The 27,528-nt window shown below is 42.3% G+C and overlaps 2 protein-coding genes and 1 long non-coding RNA gene across 23 annotated transcripts in view; 1 reads left to right on the forward strand and 2 right to left on the reverse strand.

Annotated features, from left to right (window-relative positions):
* RADX (RPA1 related single stranded DNA binding protein, X-linked) overlaps positions 1-3,576 on the reverse strand; it is a 21,078-nt gene extending 17,502 nt beyond the window's left edge. For all 5 annotated transcript variants that reach the window (XM_064426717.1, XM_064426718.1, XM_064426716.1 and 2 more), the window contains exons 1-3: positions 2,922-3,576; positions 1,498-1,640; positions 587-779 (exon numbers count right to left, since the gene is read on the reverse strand). In XM_064426717.1, the coding sequence (XP_064282787.1) occupies positions 587-779; positions 1,498-1,640; positions 2,922-3,561 (976 nt within the window). In that variant the 5' untranslated portion in view covers positions 3,562-3,576. The remainder of the gene's footprint in view (positions 1-586; positions 780-1,497; positions 1,641-2,921) is intronic.
* Positions 3,259-27,428, forward strand: LOC135304386 (uncharacterized). Of its 7 annotated transcripts, none has more exons than XR_010365801.1 (5): positions 3,259-3,309; positions 4,498-5,848; positions 7,151-12,007; positions 13,319-13,495; positions 13,581-16,101. It is a non-coding gene; the product is annotated as an uncharacterized LOC135304386 (long non-coding RNA). The 7 variants fall into 7 exon arrangements; XR_010365802.1 differs by lacking the exons at positions 3,259-3,309; positions 13,581-16,101 and adding exons at positions 17,471-17,782; positions 26,914-27,428 and having other exon boundaries at positions 3,710-5,848; XR_010365798.1 differs by lacking the exon at positions 3,259-3,309 and having other exon boundaries at positions 3,713-5,848; positions 7,151-10,859; positions 11,956-12,007.
* The window catches only part of NRK (Nik related kinase), an 87,409-nt gene continuing 67,142 nt past the window's right edge, over positions 7,262-27,528 (reverse strand). For all 11 annotated transcript variants that reach the window (XM_064426705.1, XM_064426709.1, XM_064426708.1 and 8 more), the window contains 10 exons: positions 26,307-26,480; positions 25,695-25,824; positions 25,145-25,303; positions 23,358-23,501; positions 22,018-22,152; positions 20,176-20,276; positions 19,464-19,613; positions 16,392-16,551; positions 11,873-12,012; positions 7,262-11,032 (listed from right to left, as the gene is read on the reverse strand). In XM_064426705.1, the coding sequence (XP_064282775.1) occupies positions 10,949-11,032; positions 11,873-12,012; positions 16,392-16,551; positions 19,464-19,613; positions 20,176-20,276; positions 22,018-22,152; positions 23,358-23,501; positions 25,145-25,303; positions 25,695-25,824; positions 26,307-26,480 (1,377 nt within the window). In that variant the 3' untranslated portion in view covers positions 7,262-10,948. The remainder of the gene's footprint in view (positions 11,033-11,872; positions 12,013-16,391; positions 16,552-19,463; positions 19,614-20,175; positions 20,277-22,017; positions 22,153-23,357; positions 23,502-25,144; positions 25,304-25,694; positions 25,825-26,306; positions 26,481-27,528) is intronic.

The following is a 27,528-nucleotide window of genomic DNA, read 5'->3' on the forward strand; positions in this document are numbered from 1 at the left end:
CCACACTAAACAAATGGCAAGTAAGAAAATGCTTTTTTATAGCATTTTGCCAAGGAATATTCTTCATACACACACTCCCACAGTGATGCTCTTTCAGCACACAGAAGTCATCAGTTCAACTTTTTATTCTGTGGAGCCGTGCAGATACTCTGGGCCTTGACAGTTTACACTAAAATCTAAAGTCAGATGAGGTGATAATGTCCTTCAATGACCAGGAAAAAGTGTGAGCAGTGTACAAGTGATATGTGTGTTATTAAGCAGGAAGAAGAATCAGGTCTAAATTCACTACTAGAGGCCTATCTTTATAATCTCTGTTCCTGATATCAGGGATTCTTTTTTTATTTCTTTTTTTTTAAATAAAGGTTTTAACTAATTGTGGCAGTAAACTTTGTAGACATGATTCAATATAAACAGGGAAGAGCAAGACCCTGGATGCTCAGACACCTTTCAGAAGTACTAATTATACTTTGATTGATATCTTACCAATTAGTCTCAGCAATGGATCACTTTCTATTTTGTTTCTATGGAGAACTACTTTGCACAGCTGTATTTCATAGATTCAAAATAGGTTTCTGCAATACTTAACCAATTGTGGCAAATCTCTTCATCTGTGAATCCCCCGGGGTGGGGTGTGTTTTGAACGGGTAACTGGACTTGATGGCATACTTGGCAAGGAGGAGCACTGTGCCAACCTTCATGCTGTGATACCACTCAGGACACAGAGAATTCCACAAAACCATCGACATCATGCCTGAGCCATCAGCAACTTCAAAGTAAGCCTGAAGAAAAAAAAGAGACAATATACAGTCATCTTATTTATTATCATTCTGCTAGGTTTTTATTTTGGATAATGCACCAGTACTTGACTCATAAATTATTTCTCTGATACAAATGGACATAGAGGATGTTCCAGAACTTGTACTGAATGCTAGAGTAGAAAATATCCCCAATTTTTAACCTGGACAAATGCTGAATCTGAAACTGAGCAGATCACTGAGCAGTAAAAAAAATATTTTAAACTAACCCACCACACCTCCAAGAAGTTCAACACAAAAATATCACAAGCTACATATATCAGAAAAAGCATTAAGAATTTTACAGTAAAATAATATGTCTGAAAGTCAACAGATGGGAGAATCAGGGCCTAGAAATAATTTAAATATATTGCCTTTTTTTTTTTGACAGGACACACTAAGTCCAACTTTCAAAGCATAGAGACCAGAAATGTTTATGCTGTTAAACTACTAACACCTCGAAGTATCCTTTCCTTCACAAAACTCAAATGAACTATAACTTAAATTCATCCACTAAAGTTTGTAAATGTATGATCACAAAATTCAGCATGTCCTGCTTTATAGATCTCAGCATTTTTGTAAAGACAGCAGTTTCTATATAAAAAGCTATAAAATAACTTTATGTGCTTACTATATGGGAAAAATTATTTCCAAATATCTTACAGCAATTTCAGTGTTAACCTATGCATTTATCCCTCTTTACCTGATAAGGCATATCCATTTTTTTCTCTGGTTTTCCATAGTACCTTAGTCTAGATTTGTGCAGGATTCTCACAAGAAGTGGATGGAAATGCACTCTGCTTCTCCATGTCATTTCCAGGTGACCAAGATTAGTCAGTTTGGAGACTAAGGTTAAGGGGAGGGGAAAAGAAAAGACCAACAAAGAGCATTCATGATTGAACGTCTAAGTTTTCAGGAGTAAAGTGGCAGGATGTTACATGTATTTTATTAATGTTTCTAACATTTAAAAAGGCTCATCTGCTGATATCAGTCACCAGTAAAATTCTGTTAAGAACTATGCACACAGCATAGTTTTGCTTTTTTTTTTTTTAATTGAGAGTGATGACACATTTTAAATTACACAGAAGTGTTGTTAGATGAGCAGAAGAGCTATTACAAAAACCAGAGGTGTCAGCCTACAAGGGTATCACACTCATACAGAAGTCCTGTTACACCTCTCTCCTCACCAAGCCTGAGCCCCCCAACACTGACCACGTTTTGGCTGGCAGTTCCTAAGTGTGAGCATCCTGCCCCACAGACCAGACACAAGACTATTACTGCACCCGGTGTTTTTGACAGCTCCCAAGACTGGGCACAAGCACCACAGCTACACATTTTCAGTCAAAAATTCAGTTTAAAAAACTCTCTCAAAGCAACAGAGAATCAAAGAAGGGGCTGGGTTCAAAGGGGTCATCTCCTTCCAGTGCTCTGCCATGGGAGGGACACGCTGCACCAGACCAGGCTGCTCAGAGCCCCATCCAAGCTGGTCTTAAACTCTTCCAGGGGTGAAGTATCCACAAGTTGACAACTCTGGGATACCTGTGCCAGGGCCTCACCATCTCCCAGGGAAGAGGTTTTTCCCACAGCAGCGGGTGAACTGTGTGTGGCACAGGTGGCACATTCCCAGTGGGGCCAAACACAACTGGAGGATACCAGGAAGCTCAGCCCGGCTGCACAAGCAATCACAGAATCCATCAGGTTGGAAAACACCTCTAAAATCATCGAGTTCAACCTATGACCAAACACCACCCTGCCAGCCAGGCCATGGCAACAAGTGTTGCCTTCAGTCTCGCCTTCAACATCTCCAGGGACGGTAACTCCATCACCTCCCCGGGCAGCCCATTCAAATGTCTAACCACCCGTTCTGTCGAGGAACTCTTCCCAATGTGCAAGCAAAAAAAGACTATGTACCCTTGCATTGCAGGGAAAAGAGCCCGAGCCCCAGCTGGCTACACCCTGCTGTCAGGGGACTGCAGAGAGCGGAAAGGCTCCCTGAGCTCCCTCAGCCACCCCTCACGGGACTTGTGCTCCCGACCCTTCCCCAGCTCCGCCGCCCAACAAAGACGGCACCGCCTCCTCCCTCAGGGCGTCCCTGCCGCACCCTACAGCCGCCTCCTCCGGGCTTACCGTCCACATCCACCTGCACCGGCGGCCTGTCCGGTACCCACACGTCTCCATAGGGATCCTCGTTGTTCCAGAGCGGCAGGTAGTGCCTATTGTCCCCGCGGAGGGGCTGGAGCGGGCGGTGCCGGTCGGGCGGGGTGCCGGCGGTGGCGGTGCCGGCGCCCGCCGCCCGCTCCAGCCCCTCCAGGCAGAAGAAGCCGCGGTTCAGGCGCCTCTCGTCGTAGCGGAACGAGCAGCGCGTGAGGCGGAGGCGCGTGCCCGCCCGCAGGCGCGCGCGCTGCACCAGCCCGTTGAGGCGCGGCGCGAGGTGGCAGCGGTGCCAGCGCGCGCCGTCCGCCAGCGTCACGTCGTACCAGTACTGGCGGGGCGCGGCGGGCGGCGCCTGCGCCAGGTACCGCTCCACCGCCACCACCGTCACGGCCGGCGGCTCCGCGGGCGCCGCGCTCAGCTGCGAGGAGCCCTGCACCTCCTCAAACACCCTCTGCAGGCAGAGGGGCGCGCCGCCCTCCGCCGAGGCCGCCGCCCGGCTCTCCTCGGCGCGTTCCGGGGCAGGGTCCTGCATGACAGCGCCCTGGCCGCCCCTCCCGGGCGAGAGCCGCGGCGCGGGGCGCTGCCGGGGCCGGCCGCGGCTTCCCGCTGTCATGGCTGAGCAGAGGGCGCCGCCCCCGCGGCGCGCGCGCGGGGCGGGGCGGGCGTGCGCGCGCCGTTCAAACCGCCAACGGCCCGGGCGGGGGTGGGCACATGGCGACAGCGACCGGGAGCGGGGAGCGGCTGAGGGAGCAGGGATAAGGCCCGGGGAAGCGGTCGAGAGGCGGCCGGGTGGCAGCTGAGGGAGCAGGGATAAGGCCCGGGGAAGCGGTGGGAGAGGCGGCCGGGGAGCGGCGGCGGGCGGCCCCAGGTGGCCCCAGGTGTTCCTGCGCTAGGCCGGGGGCCGCGGCCGCTCCCGTGCTGGCTCGCGGGCCGCCCTCAGCGCTGCCCTGCGGCCGTGCCCTGCGGCCGTGCCCTGTGGCCGTGCCCTGTGGCCGTGCTCTGTGGCCGTGCCCGGCAGCTCGGGGCGCAGGTGACCCCCAGCGCCCCGTGGGTGGGACAGAGCCCTGATCGCCGAGCGGGTCCCTGCCTCCCTCAGAGAGCTCTGCCGCACCTGTTCCTGCTTCCACAGCACTCGTCATTGCTTCTTCCTTACCCTCAATGCGCTCCCAGCTGGGAGAGGCTCGTGCCTGCTTTTGATATTGTATTTGTCCTTTACGTAGTTGCAGTGTGGGGGTAATTGTAATCATTTTGCCCTTGAAACAGCCTAATGAGTCTTGTTTCTTGCTCCCATTTTCAGAAGAATTCTTACTAGTGGTCCCTAAGTGTGTGAGATTTATATTATTATTGATTCTTGTCCCACTGCAACTATCAACTTCTTTATCACACCATAGAAGCAAAGAATGGTTTGGGTTGGAAGGGACCTTAAAGACCATCTGGTTCCAAATCCCCTGCCTTTGGGACACTTTCACTGATCTCATGAGTAGTCCTGTAAAAGCTTATGGAGATCAAAAACTTTGATATTTTATCAGTGGCTGTATTTTTTTTCTAGTGGAGGAAACAAAACACCTCTTATGAGGAAAGGTGGAGGGAGTTCAGCATGTTGAAACCAGAGAATTACAAGACTGAGAGGGGATTTTATCAATGCCCACAAATATCTGAAAAACAGGTATCAAGAGAATGGGAACAAGTGGTGCCCAGTGACAGGACAAGGGGCAACAGGCACAAACTAATACACAAGGAGTTCCATCTGAATAGAAGGAAAATTTTCTTAGAGGGCAGAAGAGAACTGGAACAGGCTGCCCAGAGAGGTTGTGGAGTCTCCTTCTCTGGAGATGCTCAAAAGCTGTCTGGATGAGATCCTGTGCAACCTGCTCTGTGTGACCCTGCTTTAGGACTTGATGTTCTCCAGAGATCCCTGCCCACCCCAGCCCTTCCAGCAGGACACAGTGAGGAGAGAGGGGTAAAAAAAAAAAGGCTAGGAAGAGCAGTAACTTCCAGTCTTTTTAGTGTCACTGGTCCAGATAGTCTTTGGAAACCCAGAATGTGGCAGCAGCTTAGGCAGAGCTGGCTCACGTGCTGGGCCAGAGCAGTTCTTCCAGCTTGAGCACAGCTGTATCCTTGGTCTACTGCCTTTGTTACTGTGGAGCATTTGCCATGGGGAAATTGGAAAACCTGTTGCCTGAACCATTTAAAATAGACAAAAAAAAAAAAGAAAGACAAAAAGGGTATAAATCACAAGCTTTTGCTGGCCTTTAGAATTCTCTAGGAATGATATGACATTATGGATTTTATGATAATCACAGTGCATTCCTTAGTGAGAAAATTTAAAACAAATCAGTCATTTGTGTTATGTTGAAGCTAAGTATTAGGTAAAACTTCCACAGAACTTTTCTTCCCCAGTAAACACATGACTTCTTGTGTGAACTGATAAAATGGCATTTACAGTTTAAAAACATGAACATGACCCAAAATTATCTTGCACAGGATGTGACTTCACATCACATACAACAGATAACTACAGTGTACATTTTTTTTAGTTATTACATAACCTGTGGGTATAATGAGGAAATCTGTGGACCACTCCCAGCTTATCTCCACTTTTGTCTGTGCTCATGATGTGATTTGCAGAAGAAACTTATTCATACACAGGTTATTGTTACATGTGCATTTGTTGCCATTTTTATTGTGGGTCACTGGGGTTTCACTCATTGAAGCTGAAGCTTTTGTGGAGTGGTAATGGACTGATGTGGACTGATAGCAGAGTTAATACTTTATACTGGATAAATCTATATTGCAGGTTCAGATACAAGATTGCTCCTTCTCTTTGGAACTTGCTCCTGCTGCCTTCTTTCTCACCAGCAGAGGTCCAGCTAACATACCAATTTCAAACTGGAACAAGGGTAAATCTCTTGCTGTCAGTGTGTGAACAACAAGTTTTAAAGACTCGTTATGTCTGTGAGTTCAGCTAGGTGTGATTTCCCTACCATACTTGAACAGTGGGACTGTATGACTGTATTAGAAACTGGAAGTTGAGAAATACTCAGAGAATGAGTCAGTAATGACTGCAGAGGAGCCATCAGCAGATGGCTGTACCACATCACAAGAGCTGAGGGCTGGGTGTTATCCTGAGCCTGCTTCATCAGGGTGGGTAAGCAGCTCATTGAAGACTATGATTTTTATATGCCTACAACCAAGTGTGCTAAACAATACTTGTGTTCACCCCTGGTCAATCAACAGTCTCAAATTCTCAGAGACAATCAGCAGTCAAATATCTTGGGTTTTACATACAACTTAAGAAAACAGTAGTTAGCCTTTACAGCAGTGACAGTGAGGAATGAGCTATGCTGAATAGGAGGATGTTATTACATTCTGTTAAATATTACATTTAAAATACATTGGAGTAATGAAAGGCACAAAACAAAAGGTAATGCTCTAGATTAAAAAAAAAACAGCTGGTGTGCAAGATCATAAAGCTTACTGCAAAAGTGTTCACCACAAAGTGTTTTGAAGACAAAAATAGAAAAATTTTTCTGATGCATTTCACCATTATTTCCTAGGTGCTTTTGTTAAATCTTCTTAGAAAATAACAGAAGTGGTTAAGTAATGCTAAAATAACATTTTGGGTGATTACCCAGCTGACACAGCCTTGCTCTTTAATCAGCTCTCTGCACTTTGAAAGGCAGTTTAAGAAAGTGGTGGGTTATCTGCAGAAAAATTTCTTACACTTTTGGTGTGTGGAACTTTGACTTGCACAGGTTTTAAAATCTATAGAAGTCTTTTCCATAAACTGCAGGCTTGCTTATGCTTCATTTAACTTAAATACAGCTGTTTAACCATGGAACTGAACTTGTAACCCAGCTTTTATGATGGTCTTTGGAGAAACAATGCCAGTGGCAATAAAGACTGTGTGAGCTTACCTGAGAAAAAGTGACTTGGGCTAACCTGGCACTTGAGCTAATGTGCACAAAGGCCAGTTCTAGTAGCATCAGTGACTGCAAGCTGTCCCTTTGCTGTAGTGCCACTGCCCTCATCCCACGGGGTGTTTGTGTAAAGAGAAAGGCAGACACACAGAAATCCAGTGAAGCTCATTAGCAGCACAGCACTGGCTGTCACCCTCAGGAACACTGTCCAGTCTGAACTCTCACACTGTCACTTGGACATCTTCATCCATACAAGGATATATATTTATTTTGTCCCTACAGGCAGATATGGAGGTTTCCCTAAGGACAGTGACTGGATTTGGAAAACAATAACAAAGGTTTCTACAATTTTTACAACAGCCAATGTCAATAACAGAATCATTACAAGCGTGATACTAGTTTTGATTTTTCAGAGTATTTTTATTACTGTTTCAATTGTACAATTTCCACATTAGAGAACAATATACAGTGTACAGTACATAACTTGCATGGTTCCCAGGTTTTGAAGTCATGTGCCAAGCTTCAGGCTGAAAAAGAGAGTTCACCATGCCTAAAATGAAAGCAGGCACATACACACAGCTCTACATTGCTGCAGCATTAGCACAATCTCGTGTGGCAAATATAACATTATGAGCACCACCTGTCACTTGGAGACTGCATGTACCAAAGGGTTAATGACATGGATCCTTGACATTCTGCCCCTGTAGCATTCTTTCATGTCAAAGTGACATCACTAGAAAAACACATTAAGCAATTTAGTCCTTGGTTTTAAAAGTTAGTGAAACAGTACAGCTAGTGAAACACCTCACAAAATGAAATTACAAATTTGATCTACATTTTGCATAGTTAAAATTATGTCTGGATAACCTTGGTTATTGGATTTTTGTCTTCTGGCCTTTGTACTTTTGCTTTGAGCTGAACAGTTATTCAAAATACTCCCTCATTCAGTGCCCCCCAGTCACTTCAGATACCTTTCCATTTCTTTGGCTGCTTTCTTTTCCTTAACATTTTTTAACCTTTTGTATTCCTCCTACAGCAATATGCTGTGCCAGACATCCACTCCCTTACCTTTGGCTACTCATGTTTCTTTTCTTCAGCTTTTCCCTCCTCTTCAGTCACTTCCCCTTTCTTGTTACTCTTCTCAACATCTCTGGGCTCTTTCTCATCTCCAACCATTCTGACTATCTCTTGATAGAGGGACAATGCCACAGGTTTCTCCTTGTTGCATCCAGCTGCTGTTGCTATTTGCAATCTCACTTCTAAATCCTTCAAAAGCATTCACCTCTAAGTGCCTCATGCTTTCCATAATTACACATGGAAAGTTTTTAATGTTTTTTTTATAGTGAATAGAAGATGAAAATCCAACTCACTGCCTTGAATTGCAGCTAGAAAGAAGAAAGCTAATAGAGGGAAACAGAATGAATTACAATCCCAATGTAATAGTGCATATTCCCTCTCTTGAACTTGGGGTTATTTGGGTATTTTCCCTTTTAGCATGGAGTTAAACTTCTTCACAGTGTGTCAATGTATTGTCATTGTTGTAATTTTCTGCTACAGTAAACTTAAGTTTGATCACATTTGCTTCTTTAATCTGTTCATATGAGTTTTTATAAAGTCCCACTAAATTCTTTTTAAAAAGTCCCTAGCATCAGGAAAATATCAGCCTCCTACCTGTTGGCACCAGAGCAGGGAAAAATCCCATGGATCCTCTGTAATACAGATGCTGCTGAGATAAGCACACTTTCAAAATATTGCAGGGCAGTAATGGATCTCTGGATCTCTGATTACTTACAGCATGAGCAGCTTTGTCAGTTTTGCACAGCTACTGTGTGCAAAATGAAAGCTGCTCTTCCTTCACAGTCTCTTAGACTTTTAAATCAAAAGCAAGTAAGTTGCTTAAAAATTGATTGTCTGCAACTTACTTTTTGCCAGTAATTGTAACTTTGATCTCTGGTTCTGTTATAGATTTGGACTTGTTTGGTTTTGTTGTGGCTTTTTTTTTTTCTGTTTGTTCTGTGAGTCCAATTCAATGAGCCCAAGTGTTCAGCAGCACAGGGAGCCAAGCCAGGCTTTACTCATTTGCCCCAGCCCTGGCAACAGGAGGAACATTACTACAACCAGACAGAGGTCCTGTTGTCACACAGCTCTGCTCAAGCAGTTTCCATTCAGGTTTCAATTGTGCACACAAGCTAATCACTCACATACATTTAGAACCACTTTGAGTAGTTTACTGTATTTTTTTAGTATGGCTTTAGGCTTGTTTTTCTGTTAGTTAAACATTTAAAAGGAAAATTCTTCATTAAAAAGCACTATACATTTTGAGATAAGCTATTGCCTGTGAAAAGTGCTAGGTTAGTAACTTTGGAAAGTGCAGTCCTCCACAGAGCCAAAAACATAACAGCAACAGTGCAGGCACCTCTGACCCGCCTGCAGCAGTGAGGTGCCAGCACAGGGAGCAAGGGGAAGGGTGGTTAGCCCCCAGATTGATTCCCTGGTGACACACACAGGGACAGCAGTTCTGAGCACCTGTCAGTCACAGCATCACTGCCAGCACCAGGCTGACGTACTGGACAGCACAGCTGCCACTTCCAACAGCTCTACTCTGCCTCAGCCAACACAGAATCATCATCCTTGAGGTAGATGAACACATATTCCAACACACTTTTCCTGCACCTTTCAGTATCAAATATTTCAAGTAAAAAACCCTATCTTCAAGCACTGGAACTAGTGATTTCACTTTTGCCCACAGCATTATCCCTACTGTATCATGTCTGGAATGAGCTCTGTTGTATTATATTTGAAGCTCTACATTTTCAAAGCACATCCAAAAATCAGCTACATGAGGATTACATTAAACCCTACAACTGAATCATAGTATATGATATATATAGTATATATATATATATGTATGTATATATTATATCTCTATATTTTTATGGCCAACTTATAAGCCCCTGAGAACAGAGTTTATGCAGAAACACTGGCACCAATAACACTAGAAGATGCAGCTTTATTTAGATGTAATTAGCATAGAAAGCACCTGGAATTATTTATCTTTTCTATTTATAATAGATTAACTCTTTGGGTATTTTCATAACTACATTAAGAATACATTTGTTAATTTTAATATCGATTGTGGAAAGGTTATATTTACATAAAAATACACAAAGACTTGATGTGAAAGAGCAAGAAGGAAGAAAGTGCCTGCTCTTGTGCCCTTCTTTATATACATGGGTAGTGCCTTTAAATCAATTCATATGAGAGTGGGTCCCAGCTGTGAATGAAAGTTACAGGTTCTGTTTCATAATGCTTTATGCATCTATGATTTTGACAGACTATTTAAACTGTTTTACACATACCTCCTACAGTAACTGTGTCTATGGGCTCAGGCATCCAGCCCTGAGAGAAACAGAAGTCTGTCCCCCTCTGCATTTGTAAAAATCTCCCAGCTGGGGCACATGTTCAGAATTAATTATTTTTACAACTCTGTACTGAAACACACCTATCCACCCAGCACAGGGGATGACCCCTCAAGGTCCAAGGAGGATCCCTCAAACCTTCTGGTCTGCTGGGACCCACCACAAACTCTTACTCCTTCCCTGTTGTAAGGCTTGGACAAGTCATTCAAGTTCACCTTGGTGACACAGTAACAGCTTCCTTAAACTCCAAAAGGAGCCCAACCCCAATTCAAAATAGATTCCAACTGTGATTTTGTATCTACCTACAGCTGTCACTGTCCATAAAAAGTAACTTCAGTTCAAGATACCAACATTACATCACCTGTGAAAGTGAAACTGTCCATTTTTCAGAGTAAAGGAGCTTCTTATATTGGCTACATTCTTCACTAAAGTCTCCTAATACAATCTTTGTTTGCAACATACTTTGAAAGACAAACTAAACATGTTTGCAATACTTCAACAGGAAAATGGAATTCTTTCCAGACTGAAAGAATATGAATTTTAATAAGTCAATAATGACAACATTTTTGTAGGTAAGAAGTGCAAATTTGTTTGTATTACCTCTGAGAATTTTACACTGCTACCTACAGGGAATTTTTCATTTTCTTCATTTTGATGTGCTTTACCAGTTGAATAGTACATTTTGACCAAGAGTCATAAAGTATATTTGACTGCTGCCTCCTGACTGTACAGATGCAAAGAACACCTTGAAAGGGGAAAAAAAAAAAGATGCTACTGTCAGTTTATATTTATGAAAATATTTTTACTCATATAAGAAAGGTGATAGAATGCCACAGTCCCAAATACAAGGATATACATATATCACAATTGAATTTTAATCCCATGAGAAACTTTTTAAAGTGAAACTGTACATGTGGTACAACTGCATTTTTTATGTATTTCTTTCCCTATTTGAAAAGACATAGGAGAACATTTAAAAATAATTAATCTAAGGTTTTAGGGTTTCAATTTTCTAAACTTGACAGTGGGACTAAACAGATTTCAAAGGACATTTACCAAAATTTCTATATGCAAGAAATCACACCTGATTATCCATACCCCAGTGTCTACAATTAAGAGTGTTGGGGTTTTTTTCCCCCCATGATGACTGCTCTGAACTGCCTGTAATTTCAGTAGCCCAGGACAGGCAATCCTGTAGCTGGGAATTTTTGGGGCTCACTCACTAACCCTTCCCACTAGTGATTTCACTTTGGCCCACAGCATTGTCCCTACTGTATCCTGTCTGGAATGAGCTCTGCTGTGGTGCTGTGCAGTTCACAATGCCTGTATTTGTTATCTCTGATAGCAGTGAGGGCTGGGGGGAATAGAGAGGTCTACCAGCTGCTGCTGGGAATGTGTGCAGCATCCCTAAGGAATACCCATAATGGGTGCTTTGTGGGACCAGTGACTACACTGACTTTGAAGAGGGAAGTTCTACCAGGGTAGGAAATAACCAGTGACAAAGTTACCAAAATCAACTGGTCTGTTATAGTATTACTCATTTCTGCTAAGTCACCACACTCTGACTCTGTAGTCATCTCTGTACCTTGTCATTTCTTTCACATAGAAATTTTAGCTTCTGTGCTTTCTTGTGCATAAATACTCCTTCCAGATTTCCTGTTTCCACAGAGCGTAGTTCAATTGCTTTTTCTCCCCAGCCCATGACCTGATTGGACTGAAGGTAAGCTAGAAAAAAAAGAAAAAGAAGAAAAAAAGTTACTATTTAACAGCTGAAAAACTGATTCTTGCCTCATTCATGTTAATTATGGATATGAAGCATTTTTCTTTGATAACAATATATTCTGAATTAGTATTTTAAGTTTACACAAAAAGCCTGAGGAATAGTAACTAAATTTCAGTTTGTTCTCTCAGACTTATTTTGAACTCTACACATAAATCTTAACTACTACTGTGTATCTTAGACTCACAAAAGCTTGGAGGAAAACTCTGAAGGGCATCTTGTTTAACCACTGGCCCCAAAGTGGGGCCAAAATAGAGAAGGTTATTCAGGACCTTGTACAGATATGGTTTGATGGATATTTCACAACCTTTCCAAGACCCTGCTGCAATGCATCACTACTTTCAAGGCTGAACATTTCTTCCTAATATCTTGGTTCAACTTGTGCCCATCTTTGCCTCTCATCCTTTAACTGTTCATATTCTAGAAAAATCTTGACTGTCTTCTCTGTACCCACTGTGCTCTGTTCCTATTAAGCTGGGTTTATATTTACTATGGACTTCAGATTAGTCTGAAACCTAAATACTTCAGAATCTGAGACCATGGCATGATTAATTTGGTGTCTTCCTGATTATATGTAATATAATATATAACCCCTGATTATATGTAATATTTCCAAAACCAAAAGAAGATATTCTAGCACTGTGGAAGCTTACTACAATGCTCCCCTTAAATTTGGTAATAAGAAACTGGAATAGTGATGAAGGAGTTAAGACCACAGATTTCAAATTAGGCACAGTTTCAGTGAAAACCCTCTGACTGGTACTTGTATGGGCTTCCAAGGTAAAATCACATTAGTTATGCCCTATTGGTAGTCAATGCTCAGGAGTTGTTCTTCTTGCTCAACTATCAACTGTTATTTCCCTAGTCTGAGAATTCTGTTGCTCTAAAATGATGTAGAGGGAATGTGTGCACTGGACTGGGTTTTAGCCTCATTGTACAGTGTATAACTGCCCTACATTACTAGTGTGAGCAAGGTCTTAAAACCTTCTGTTTTGATTCAGGTTTTTGTCTAAAAATTGAACTTTCAGTACAGACTGATACTGGAAACGTCAGCCTGCAATCCTGCTTGAGAAGGACAGCAGAAAATAAAGGCAATATGCTCACGTGACTGAATATACTTCTAGCAGGGCTGATTTAGTATTAACTTGGAATCCTTGCTTTATGATTGTTGTTAGAACAAATGCATGAAAATCCTACCTCCTTGGAAACACATATGGTTTGGTTACAGTGTTGTGATTTTGGTTTCCACAGAGTCTGTAAATTTCCCCTAAATCTGTTCAGAAGACTTTCAGTTTTTCTTTGTGCACACTGAAAGCTTCCCTGCTACTAGTGCTGAGAGCAAGATAATCCTCTCCCAGTATTCCAGTCATGAGGAAAGAGGAAGAAATCAAACTGTTTCAAAAGCAAAGCAGCAGTGAGTAACCATGGGTGAGTGGCAAAAGAGGACTATTGTTTCTAAAACTCAAACCCATGAAATGAATACATTTTACAATGTTTTCTTGTTGTACAACAGGGCACCATTGCTGTAGTCTGTGGAGAAAGTGTCATTAACATTTGTGAACAGTGCAGCAGTAGCAGGATGAGCCCAGGGCAGCACCCATGCAATCCACAGTATCTGAAAAGTAATCCCAGACCACACATAAAGTGAAGAACATCAAAATGATACAAGACTCAAACTTCTGCTATTTTTTGTAGCAACTGACATCGCATTAACCTTTTCAAAATTCACTTTTGAACACAATAGAGACAGAGGCAGCCTGTGGTTCTGGGGGTGGGAAGCAAAGCAGGTGCAGTATATAAACAGCACGAAACTGTTCTGTGGCTGCACTGTTCAGTATAGGTCATGTAGGTCTAGCAACAAAGAACTAATAAGTCTCCTGATCTTTTCCACTACATGAAATTTACACTCCAGCTGCCACTCTGCTGTGTCAGTATCTGTGCCTTTGGCAGATTTCAATTTGATAGCTTCCTTGCAGCTCCCAGTAACCACTTCATTAGTCTCTGCTGCTACCCCTAGGTCATCTACTGGGCCACTTCTGCTGTGTTCTGAAGAGATCTGACCTCCAGGCAGTATTCAAAACGGGAACAAAATAAACCAGATACACCAAGATCAGCCCTGATGCTCTGCTGTCTGGCCAATATACCCAGAACCTGGCAACTGACAATGGCAGCTTTAAGTACAAGTAGCATAAAATCTCAGCTTTGCAGCAGAATCAAACAATTCTTTTCCATATTTCTTCTGTGAAACAGCATGCAAACAAAATGGCCTCATTACACCATTTGCACAGTTGTCCAGTAATAAGGATTTATCTATACATGGAGATTAGTTTGAAGGATAGCAGGCTATCAATGCAAAGGTCAGTACTGAGTCATGATAACCCTCCAATGTGGGAGCTCTTAGAGGTGTTTCGTGTGAGATGAACTGAGAGCAGATACTCAAAGTTGCCTTATTTTGGAACAATAACTCCTATACCACGAGCACCTCGGGAATAGTTACTTTGAGTCCACTTTCCACTGCAGCTTTAGATAAAAATATCCTTTGCTTCCAGCTGGTATGTTGTAGAGCATTGAGGCAGTAATTTAAGCACCTTTTGGTAACACTGTTTCCCTACAGAATGGTCTTCTTGCTTCTAAAATGTACAGGGAAAAGGAAATAAAGACTTTTACTAGTTCCTCTGGGAATACCCAGATTTGTGTCAACCCTTTATGGCTACATACTGTAAATAATTCATTACTCACACAAAAGGGCACGAGTGCTCCCCCATTTTATTAACCTGATGTTTCTTAATGCCTTTTTGAAACCTGTTTTATAGAAAATATTACAGCTATATTTATATTTAGCCCTACATATGTGTACATCTTTCAGATTAAACATAGAATACTTCCACAGTTTTTTAATTTCCCATGGGATTTGAGCTTCCTCTCCCCGATTTCTTATTAACAGATTGGTCACAGAGGTCCCAATTTAAGACTATGAGTAAGATATATTTAGATTCTCTGCCCTAAATCCATCGATTATCATACAAACTTTTTAATTTTTTGTATCAAAATACTCTCACCAACTACAAACTTTTATTTCAAAATACTTGTTCAAAGAAATCAAGAAATCAGCAAAGGATTACTAGAGAGCAACAGGGTAACACAAGACCCTTCTGTCTCTGCAACAGAGAGTGAAAACTGAGATATGCTCATACAGACTTCATGAGGTTTGAAATGGGTACAGAAATCCCAGGAAAACTGGATCTTTTAAGAAACTATCAAGCTGCCCCTAAGCGGGGCCATTCAAATAACAGTTATTCACACTTATAATGTTTTTTTCTGAAGCCAAGGATATCAAAGGATTAAGAAAATTAATAGGAATTAGGGGTAAAATTATTAAAATAACAGTTAACAGAGGCCTTATCTGAAGTTTGAGTTGTGTGTTTATAGGTCAGGTTAATTTTAGTGGAAGTGTCATTTCAATCAGAAGTTAGACTTGGTTTGTACCACATCCCAAAGATGGGCTTTCCCTAAAACGACTCAGGTAGAAGTGAAAGGAAAAAGGTGAACATCCTTGATTTTTCACAGTGGTATGCAGTTTCCTCCAAGTTAATAACAGGCTTCTGTGCAGTCTAATTGTCTTGGGCTTGTTTTGTTGGTATGTTTGTTTTAAAATAAAGAACAGGAGTGAGACAGAAATTAACAAGTAATAAACCCAAAAATCTGCCTGTGTTGTTCTTCATTTCCCCATACTGTTAGCCTGAAGCCCTATGGGAAAGGTGAAACAAACAGCTGTCCTGGCTGCAGTACAACCAGAATCTCCTCCTACACAGACAACTACAAGCATGGGAGATTAAGAATCTATCACAAATACCCTGGGCTGGCAGCCCTGTGAATTTAAAGTGCTAAAATGAAGGGGCCATTTGACAGCAGTTACAGATCTCTTCAGTAACTGACCCCTCAGTAGCTGTGAATTTCTACATAAAACCCTGTCAGCTATGAACAACCAAAACACTTCTTCCCCTCTGTAATACACATAATTCTCCCTGTGGAAACTGGTGGTAAGCTGCATTCTCAGTGAAGTCTGTCTGTATAGTCAGTGTGTGATGCAATAAACAGTGTGACAAGAATACAGACTGTGTCCAAATGAGAAGCCCCTATTGCAATCATTGGCCGTGTTAACACAAACACCCATAAATCTGTTTACTCTTTTACACATCTGGTTTGCTCAGAAGCTGCTTTATGTGCCATACAACCATTTTCACATAGATACAAACCTCATAAAGAAGTCAGGCTTCATGCAGCAGCACCTTATATTCAATAGAGAGCTATTTTTCATACCTACCTACAGATGCTGGCATTTCTCCCCACTGCAGAACAGTCTCCTTTGTGAAGTGCCCATATATATCAATGTAGATGCCTTCATCCTCGTAGGTGAGCAGGAGCTCCATGCCACTGGTGTTCGGGAGGATGATGATGGCATGGGGGCGAATCGTCCCCTGGATCTAGAATCGTATTTTACTAACATTTAGATCAGAACACAGACTGCGATTTCACTGATGACATCGATCTAACTAGCTTGGCAGAGCAATAAAAAGAACTAGCTCATGGCTCATGGAAAGTGAAAGAAATGCCTGTTCTCAGAGGCTGTATAGTTTGCTAGTAAGCTTCTGAAACAGACTTTCTCCCCTTCTCCCCCCTTTGAATATGACAGCAGGTTTGCAAATAAATCAATGTTCAATAGTTCACATTAAATTTACCAGTGTTAATGGTTTCAAGAAGCCATGGAGCCATTGAGACACAATAATATTTACTTAGTCCCTCACAAAATATTTGCATTATATAAATAGGAGAAAGGTGAAATAAATTTGAATTCACAACTTTTTCAGAAGGTAAAGGACAAACTTCCACATTCCAGGAGATCAGTGCTTTCACTTTCCATGATATTTCCCTTTCCCCACTCACATGTTAAAAACCTGCAAATTTAATAATATTTATCTTGCTGTAAAAAGTTCCCTGGACCTTTTCACTGTCTTTCCCTTCCCAGATCCTTCACTACAAAAAGCTGCCCATTTGACTGCTGTTGGGCACACCTCTGCATGCCACAGGAACAGTGCATTTCACTCACACGAATCTCTCCCAGAAGCCAACATATCCCAAGCAAAAAAAAAACAAAACCAAAAGTGAAGTATACAACCATGAAGGTGGGGTTTTGTGAAAGCATTTTTGAAAGAAAAAGAGGACAGCCTTAAAAAAAACAGTAACAAAGCACTTCCTTGTTTAAAGCGCTACTCAAACCAGGATGTTACACAGTAAATTAAACCACCACAATTAATATTTTTATAGGAAGCATATGACTGGAGCTTTACATCATTCTCACAAGCCAGCCACACACAGGTCTTTTTTTTTTTTTTTCCCCTCAAGCACAGACATTTATGCACACTGTAAGGGCACAACGAACAGTAAAAGAAGCACTGAAGCTGTACTTGCCAAACTGAATACACTCAGGCCACCCACTTGACTCCGTGCCTCGGCAACAACTATCCGTAACACTAGAACGGGGATCCAGAGCCGCAGAGCAATTTTAATGCGCCGCCTCGGGACCCGCATGAGCGACCGCCGCAGGCAAGAGATGAAGAAAGAGGTGGGGAACCAGGAAAAGAGGCTACCAGAAAGCAAGAGTATCTCAAGTCAGCCTGTTACAGTCTGGGTATTGCCACCACAAAGCTCCTTGAGGTAAGTATCCAGTTCTAGCTCTTTTAAAATAATAGAGTATCAAAAAAGATAGAGCTGCTGTAGGAGTGGATTTATTTCAGGTCTAAGACTCTGGAAGGAAAATATATTTTTAGTCCGTGCTAACTTGTGGCTGAAGAGCTCAGTCAGTCTCAGGTGTCCCACATATTCAGGGCAGTCACCTGGGAAATCTCTCTCATCAGGTACCTAATTGTATTTGCAGCCAGTTGAAAAAGTAAAGCCTCTAAGAAAGTTCACTTTTTTTCTTTGCCTTTCTTCTCTTGGGCAATTATGCTAATGATCCTTTTGACAAGTCACTGCTCACCTTGCTCAGCAACCCACTTCCAGAAAGGCATGTGGGTACCACACTTCAATTTACAAACTGATGGGCATTCATCATAGCTGCACAGTTAACAAAGGTACTGTCGGATTAAATAAACCCTCTAACAAGACAAATACTAAGTACCTTAAAAAACCAACACAGAAATAAACAGTACAAGCCTTTAGCAGGTGATTCAACAGTTAGAACTGCTAGAAGTCATTTTTCAGTTCAGAGCAGTCTATAAATCTAACAGCCAAACTTGCACACCGTGCCCTTGAGGAACACAGGTCTGACAGAACGTGGAGGCTGTGGCTTGCAGGGGCAGCAGAGTGATCAAGTGGCTTGCACAGGGGGAATGGGGTTTTCATTTCGGTTGAAAACAAGAGGCTGAGAGTGGAGAAAAGTTAAAAATAGATGGATTCACAGCACAGGCCTGCCACATGCAGATCTAGGATGAGATTTCTTCAGACCTCCCATGCATAACTTTGGGACCCATGGTCTGGGGATGCAAGGAGGCCGTGGCACCCCCAGCCCCTGTGGAGCACTGTTGACTTCAGGGAGGGTTCAAGTGTGCACAGAAGTTTCTCTGCCAGGGGCCTCCCATCAGACTGGAGCCAGTCTGGAACCTGCCAGTTTGCTGAACCTAACCCCCAAGATTCTCTGGCTTTTGGGACTCACAGCTTTGAAAAGATAGCTAAAAAATAAGCAAACAAACAAAAATCCAAAAATATTAACACCATAGCATAGACTTCATATTGGACAGCCCCAGGCCAGCCATTCACTTCTGCAGGGCAATTTGCTGTTATCTGAGCTGAAGCAGGAATTTAGTGATCACCATCACCTCAAACAGACACAATGCAGGATGTACACATACCCCTACAATCAACACCTTCATGCTAACTTACTGACAATCTAATGAGAAAGTCCCAAGGAAGATGTAAAACTTCTTCAGAATTTACTGAGTGGATTCATGGGCAGCTAAATGGCAAGAAGATCAGCAAATTTATTTAGTCTGAAGTTGGTTACTGCTGTCTGCACAGTGGCAGATTGTAAAAGTCACCTAAATTCATGTAGATATTATTGTGTCTTTGACTGTTTTAGTCCTAAATTTCCAGGATAAATCAATTAAAAATAGTACTGTCCATACAATAGGCTTTCTGACATTAATCCACTAAAACTGATATTATAAATGTGATAAAAGCATTTGAACAGGACTTCAGTGTTATAAAACTATGTGAAAAGTGGTTTGTATTAGCTGCCACTAATCATTCTATTGAAAAACAGCACAACTCTTAACCTGATCATCATCAATACATAGCCCAAAGAACAAAGGCATTAATGTAGTTTTTTGGATTCTCTTACGTGTGTTGGAAGGTACAAGTCATACACAGATCCAGAGTCCACATCAATGGCATGAAATCCCACTACTGAGCCATATATGATCTTTAGTCTTTGCCCATTTTCAACAGTCAGGTCAACTGATAGTGGTTTGTGATGAAGTGAGGCAAAGGACTGGAAAAGAAAAATGCAGTTTGTAGCATAATAAAACTGTGGGTTTGCAGAACTACATTTAGGATCCTAAGAATTCTCAAAACTCAAAAGTTAGACAGCTATTTTGGTAAAATGGTAGGTTACATTTAAGGAGTTAAGTATCCATCATCCACTGAGTTCAAGAACAGTTTGATAATTCATTTGTGGTATGAAAAAGAAATCAAGATTCTAGAAATGGACTAGGCAAAAAGTAGGCTGACTACCACTGTGTTTAATTTCCTCCCCTTTTGAGGGAAATCAGCATCAACTTTGTCAATTCAGATGCACATTTTGGCACAGCACCTGCTGAGTTTGGCTGGGGTAGAAAGAAACAAGTTATTCACATCTAACACTCACAACTGTGACAGTTTCATGTTTGCCATCTCCAAAGTACATCAAATGCACTACATTTTCTTTTAAAGAATACTCAGTTTATCTTTAGCTAGAATAAATGTTATACAAAACAACAAAAACAAAAGCAGAGTGTAGAAGAGAGACAGTGAGAGACAGTGACACATCTGAACCAAAGTGATGTTTCACTTACCTTAAAAGCCATGAATTTGTGATAAGGCTTTGGAGCCCAAGCATAAACCTCCACTGAGTTTTTCAAAGCGATTACAAGGAATTTGATTCTCTCATATTTTACTGTAATACAAGCAGAACGATTCCTTAGGTACCAGACAGATGCTGAAATCAAAGACCATCTCATCACATGAAATAATTTCAATGGATTAATTGTAGAGGCAGACATTATCCAGCATGGGAGACAAATGCATTCTGGACATCAATGTTTAATATCACCAGTGACAATACCTTGACTGGAAACCTAGAATTCATTTATTTTCAGTAAAGCCAAATGACTGTTACCAACATTTATATAATCCTTTTCAAATAGTGATAAAAAAAAAAATATCACTATTTAGAGAAAAAGGTCTTGACCCTACAGCTAAACCAACCTGCTTGATTTTTTAAGTATGAACACACTCCAACACTACTGGTTATGAATAAGCTACTGTTGGAGGACTAGTGGTTGTTGGATGAACAATTCTGTCAAACTTGGCAGGATGAATTTTCATTTCACTGCTCATCTGTGGGTTAAATCCCCAGGTGCTGTGTGGGTGAAGGACTCCCATCTTTCTGAGATGAGTAAGCATTTAAGAGATGAGCAATTTCTCCAAGACAATTAAGGTCATGCTGGGCCCATTGAGAATAAATGAAGAATCATGCACTGAAAATTAAGATTTCTTTGTGCATTGTGTTTTCACAATGGAAAACAGGATGCTATCTCACACAGGCAGAGAACAAGAAAACTCAGCAAACTCCACCAAAATGCAGAAGAGTAATTTTTTTTTTCCTTTTCTACCTGGAAAAATAGCTGTACAACCAAAGGTCAAGATACAAGAAGATTCACCAAGAGAAAAACAGCAGCAGCTGTGCTGTCAAAAACGCAGGAGGGGCTTGTAATATGTAAACACAGAAGCTCCTACCAAATGTTTGCCTAATTTTAGGATAAGTATTTTGTCATTTTGTTTTTCAAAAAAGCACCAAACCCAAGCATGAGCAACTGAAGCGGAATATGTGGGTGCTTAGCTGTAATCACAGTTAAAGTAACAACACACATCTGTTTCATATTCTTCCTTGAGTTTAACCCCTGCCACTTCTAAAGCCAAAAAGCAAAACCACCAAACAAGGTATTAATGAGGAGCAGCCACCTCACATTTCCTGCACTCCTCTGTATCATGGCTTTATTTGACTTCCAAGAAAGTGCCACTTTCACACCATCCTTCACCAAAGCAAAACTTGTGCCATATATCCACCCCCATAGTTAAATGACAGAAATTATCACAATCCTCACATTAACCTTGAAGAATGAGCTGCCTGAGAGCCCAAGAAAAGTGAGACGTTACCATTTCCTGGGTGTTTAAACAAAGGTATATTTGGGCCATTCATGAGAGAGAAAGGGATGAGCTGATCTACCTAAGGACATCCTACAAACATGATTCACCAGGACTTGAACTAGGTTCAATCTTTTAGCAGTTACCTAGGGCCAAGAGGGAAGCTGAGGAGGTGGAAAACAACAGTTCAATTAAACCCTTAAGTAACTACAAAAAAAACGGAACCACTGACTGAGCACAGACCATGGCTGGCACTCCCTCCTTCCAGCCATTACAGCAAACAGCCATAACATCATCTGGTAACTGCTGCAAGAAGAGATGCTGCCTGAAACGACAGGGAGCAAGGCCATGTACAACAGGGAGTCTTGAAAGGACTATGAGAAATTCACCCAATACAATCTCCTGAAACAAAGCTGAAAAATGCTGCTGTCAGAAGATGAAAAAGGAGGATGAAAAAGCATCTCTCTAAGGAAAAACCAGGAAATCCTTACCAACTTTGTAGTGCACACAGCCCTCCAGGTCCCCCACGGACACCCAGCCTTGCCGCTTCTCCACCTCTGGATCGTTGCGCAAAATTTTATTTCTCAACCACGACAAGTAATACACCCTCAACTTATTCTTCTTCCCTGGGATTTGCAAGAAGAGACAGAACACTTTAACTTCCTGAAGTACAAACTCTCCCTCACTTACAAAAAGCTAGAGTTTTGTGACCTTGAGTACAGTGGGTCCTTGTGCCTAGCCAGGGTGAGAAAACATAGCAAGGGCACGAAGGAGTAATGGGGACACACAGGGGGAACTGGCACAGGAGCAATTCTATGGCACTGGGCACATGTGCACTTCCCTTGTGACTCAAACTTCATGCAAGATTTTCACACCTGAGTAAAATTCCTCCCTCGGGCCAAAGAACAGGTTTCTACAGACACAGGTGTTATCAGAAACCATCACACTAACTGTTTATTCTGGAGCACAGGCATGTCCTGCAATGGCCACTTTGAATAAGCTATTGATGCAGTTCTAATTAACTGTCAATCTTCATTCCAAGTAGCTATTTTTTTTCTGGATGCCTTTACACATGAGAATTATTTTGTCATCCCTCATCTCAATCACTCTTTTTGTTGTATTACTTCATAAGCAGCCTATGGTCAACAGCACTCTGGGTCCACAGATTACTCTGGAGAGAAGGATTGTGTCATGTCCCAGGAACAACTGGCCCTGGCAGTATGGACAAACAGCTGCTGGCACTGCCCACCATGATGAGTCTGGATTGGAGATGAGCTGCTACTCCTTGTTGCACCCCCAACTCTGACCTTGGTACATATTGTGCATCCTTTGAGGCCACTCTCAGCCATGGGGAATAAGGCCAGAGTCAAAACTGTTTCCTGGCAGAGGGTGAAAACCTCCACTTGATGCTATTGATGCTTTCACAATACAGATCACTCTCATGTTATGGCTCATACCTCTTGCTGAACACAGGAGGAGGTTATATCATGACATGTTAATAGAAGTGCACTTAGATAGATGTTCACCCATCATGGAAACCAGAGAAGTGACAAACTATAGCTTGCAGAGAATCAGCCCATTTTAGGAATATGAAATGCTCTTACTTCCCACAAACCATTTTACACATTAACCAGGCAATGAATTGTTCCAAAGCCACTCTGGAATGGGAGTGTAAATGTTAAAAATTCAGCAGAGTTTTTCTATTAACAAGAATAACTGTCCTGTGATTTTCTGAAAGAGGAAATTCCTCAACCTAGTTTATAACCTAATTCTCCTTTTTAATTGCCTCCAAACCCAACGTGGGTCAGATACTTTTAGCCACTGAACCAACCTGATATAGTAATTAGCACATTGAGTCCTTCCAGAACATCCATTTGCTGGAACCGTCTCCTCGTAATCAGCGTATAAACTCTTCCTTGCCCACTTCTGTCCAGCAGCCACAATCCATTCTCTGTTCCCACCAATAAATTTACCCCTGTCAATACATGAAAAAAATACTGCATAAGTCTCCTAATGATTCAGAGGTCACTGAGTGCTCACTGTTTTGAGAACCAATTTTTATTTAATCTCACTTAATGGAACCTGATAATTTCTCTGTTGCTCTGTGGATGACCTCCCAGAAGAAAAAAGATCTCACCATTAGAATTTTTACTCAGCAGAACACCTGTATACCTTATGGAACATGAAGGATGAGTAGTTGTGCTGAAGTCATTGTTGATTTAAACAAAAAGGAAAACATTATGTGAACCTCAATTTCTCAGGTGACCTCGGAAAGTAACTGTGACCAGCGCAAAAGTCCCAGTCCAGCACCTTTACAGTAGAGATACAGGAGGCCCAACTAAGTGTTACAAGGGTCCCTATCAACTACAAAAAACCCCCCAAACAACAACAAAAAAATCCCCCCCAAAGTATTTTTTTTCCAAATACAACATTCAAATAATGGGGGCACCAAACTTGTGGGAAGAAGCACTGTGTTACAAGGAGGTGCAGGGTTTGTTTGAAAACAGTCTCTGGTTTGGAAAATGCCTTCAAATGCCCAATTAAGGAGTGAATCCATCTGAAATCCAACTGCTGCTAAGGAAGAGAACCACTGGGTTGCTGACATCAGAGAATGTCAGAAATTGTGTTTGGCTGGAATGACATCTGTGTTTCTAATCAGCAGATTCTAAAGACACAACATAAGGTATCCTGCTGTAACAAGCACTCTCCTCCACTGGCAGTGCTCTCACAAGAACCTGGTGCTCTTCAGCCTCAATGCACATTTAATTACACACCTTATCACAGAGCCCTGTTCTTAATTTAAAATTTTGGATTCCTACAAACCCACATTACACAAAATCTGTGAAGCTGTAAACTGGAAATCTACATTTGCTTTGGATAAGATTCCATCTACTTCATTCACTTGCCATTCCATGCTCAAGAAGTGAGGAGTAAAAGGCTGGGTGAGTCCCCTAGAATACATCTGTTCTTCTGAAGCAGAAAGACAGTTAAAACCACTCAAGAGTTTGGTAATGTACAACTGGGACAAGGTCCACAGCTGTTGAGAGCGATCTGACTGCTGTATCTTGGTTTCACACCATGTGAAGCTGACCCTGTAAAAACCATGTAAGCTTAAACAATGGGTTCAGTGATATTCAGAATAAGCAGTGACAGCAGGAACTAAGCGAGACAAGCTTTTGGAAAGACCTGACCTGCTCTGGATCTTTGGAATACCTAACACATGACAGCAAAAGGCTTGGTGTTTGGATTATTTCCCCTGTGTCAGGGCTCAGTGATCAGCTGTACCCATGTGCAACTCAGATGAGTCTCATGAGCCACAAAAGCTGCTAAAACATTTGCAACTTTTGGCTCTCCCAACAGCATGGTTTCAACTTGGTGCTTGATCAAAACATTTTCTCATTCTGCTGCACAAAGTCCTTTGCAGCTGTATTTCATGTGTTTGTCATCTTGTCCCTGCAAGGCAGGGCCATGTAAGTGACACAGGTATCAGCTCAGGGATCCACTCCAGCACTCTCTGCCAGGAGAATGGCAATACAACTGTGAAATCTGCCTAGCAGACACTGCCAGCCACTCCTGCTGTGCCTTCCCTCCACACCTGCCCAAGGACTCCCAGCTTACCCCACAGAGCAGCACACAGGACCTCGGAGTTGAATTTCTTCTTGTATTTACGGATTTCTGGGCTGTCACTTTGTGGGCGGATATTGGTTGGATTGACATTGACAACAGAGCCCTTCCTTGCATTTTCCCTCCTGACAGACTCAGTTTTGGCACTAGATGCTGGAATGAAGGACACACATAATTGTGGGAAATGTGAGTGTTTGGTTACACCTCATATCTGAAACACCTTGTTCGTGGCAGAATGAAATAAACCCGAGGGGTGAGAAAACACCCAGAGAGCTTTATATAGCAAAAAAAAAAAATCTGGAAAATTCCTCAGGCATTGCTGAGAAAGCATGGTGGTAACACAGCAGCAGAGCACAGCAAACCACATCTGAAAGAAGGGCTGAAGCAGTACAATGAGAATTCACAGTAATGTGAAGTTCCAGTTTCAGAAGACTACTCGGTTTTCATTTCCAAACAATAAGCCTGCTCCACACCTGCCAAAAAAAAAAAAAAGAGAGAAAGAAAAACCCAGGAACATTTTAATGCAAAGGCAAAGCATACTCACGAGAACTACAGGAAGGTCCTACTGGACTGGTGGGAGGGGTGATGGGCAGAAGTCTCGGATCTATGAATGATGTGAAGGATGTTGTAGAGGATGTGCTGCTCTTGGCAGGTGGGCTTTCAGCACATGGGCTCTGCAATGAGAAACAAGAGATGCTTCAGCTTGGGGCACACACCCTGGGGTGCTCTGACAGAGCTGCTACCTGCCTCAAGTGACCCCTCTTCCCACAGGCCCATGGTCAGAGCAGTGTCAGAGCCCCCTGGGGCTGCCCTGTGCTCCCTCATATGATGCCTGGGTGGGAGAAAGCCAGGGACAATAAGCACAGGCACACCAGAATGCTGCTATGGCAAGGAGCAGAAGGTGCGAGTCCTGTAGTTTGTGCAAAAAGGGAGAAAAAACAAAGCAAGGAAAGAAAGAGAGCAGAGAAGGAGATGGGGGAAAATAAATGGAACAAAGAAATCTGTTAGGCAGCTCAAGATTTCTTATCTTCCTCCCAGATAAAACTTTTAAAAGAAAGAAGGGATGTAGTGAAAAAACTCATTGTAAAAAGAGACAGGACAGAGGAATTTAAAAAGGCTGGAGCTCAATCCAGGCAATCTGTAACTTCTCTCTTACCTTAGTCAGAGGTTTGTTCTGAGGTTCCTGGCAAGTCAGTGGCACTTGTGGCGGGTTCACAGAGGAGTCTGTAATTTGGCTTTGCTGGAGGAGATCTGGCAGGAGATAGTTCTGGTTGTTTATGCTCCAAAGGCCTTCTTGAGTGTTTGGAATTTGTTTCCCTAAAATTTGATCCTGCATGAGAACATACAGATAAACACCACATTTAGTTTATTTCCAATGCACTCTGCAACTCCAGTTAATTAGGATGATAAATAATGAGCACACGGAGAGGAGTGCTCTCCCTGAGGTATCATTTAAAGACAAACCCTATAGCAAGATTAAAACCAAAAATTAAATACCAAAGTGCATGGCAAACATCAGAGATGACAAATCTGGGATTTACTCCTGAAGTACTCCACAAATATTCTTCATCTACACTACCTCAAGCACAGAAAAAGAAGGAACTTCAGCCTCAGAGATACCAAGTCAAATGATTTGCTAATGAATTTCAGACCTGACCTTGGCATACTGCAGACAGAAGAAGGCACTTCCTGGTTCTGGACCTGCATTTAGTTTGCAGGCCTTCATCATTAATTTCATTGCTACTTTCCATCTACTGAATTAGGAAACCTTACTCCAGAAAGAGGACATTTAATAGGACCCAGCATCTGCATTTCTGCATACAGAGACACTTCGTTCTGCAGACCTCCTTAGAGCATCCCATGGAAATTCTCGTGAACTTTGTGAGGTACCACACAAACTCCTTCCCTGACAGAACTATCCATGGAGTCAGAGGTGGGTTTCTGGGAATACATTTTATGTTTTAATTTAGATGTAAAAACTGAAACCAAAATATGCAAGTCAGTATTTGAGACTGGGGAACCAAGCCAGCATGGGGCTTTTTAGTTCAGTTTTCAGCCACATTCAGCAGAACGAAACCAAACCAAATCCCCATTTGAATCACTCAGGCACTTTGGTATACCCTAACCACTTCAAAGCTGCTCTGGCTGATGGGACAAGCAAAGCAATGCTGGAGATGATGTGGAGACTCATGGTGGCTGTAGCTGGTGGGTGAAAAAGGGTTCAGAGGAAGGGATGGGAGGCTCCATGAGAAGGGGGGAAAAGACTAGAAGGCAGCAGAGAAATTTATGAGGTGTCAGCCATCTATCTGCCTGTTCTCCCCGCCATACTCTTTCCTCCAAACCCACCAAAACACAAAATCTCAATTCTTTATCATCCT

Source organism: Passer domesticus, chromosome 7 (genome assembly GCF_036417665.1).
Source record: "Passer domesticus isolate bPasDom1 chromosome 7, bPasDom1.hap1, whole genome shotgun sequence".
NCBI classification, from domain to species: domain Eukaryota; kingdom Metazoa; phylum Chordata; class Aves; order Passeriformes; family Passeridae; genus Passer; species Passer domesticus.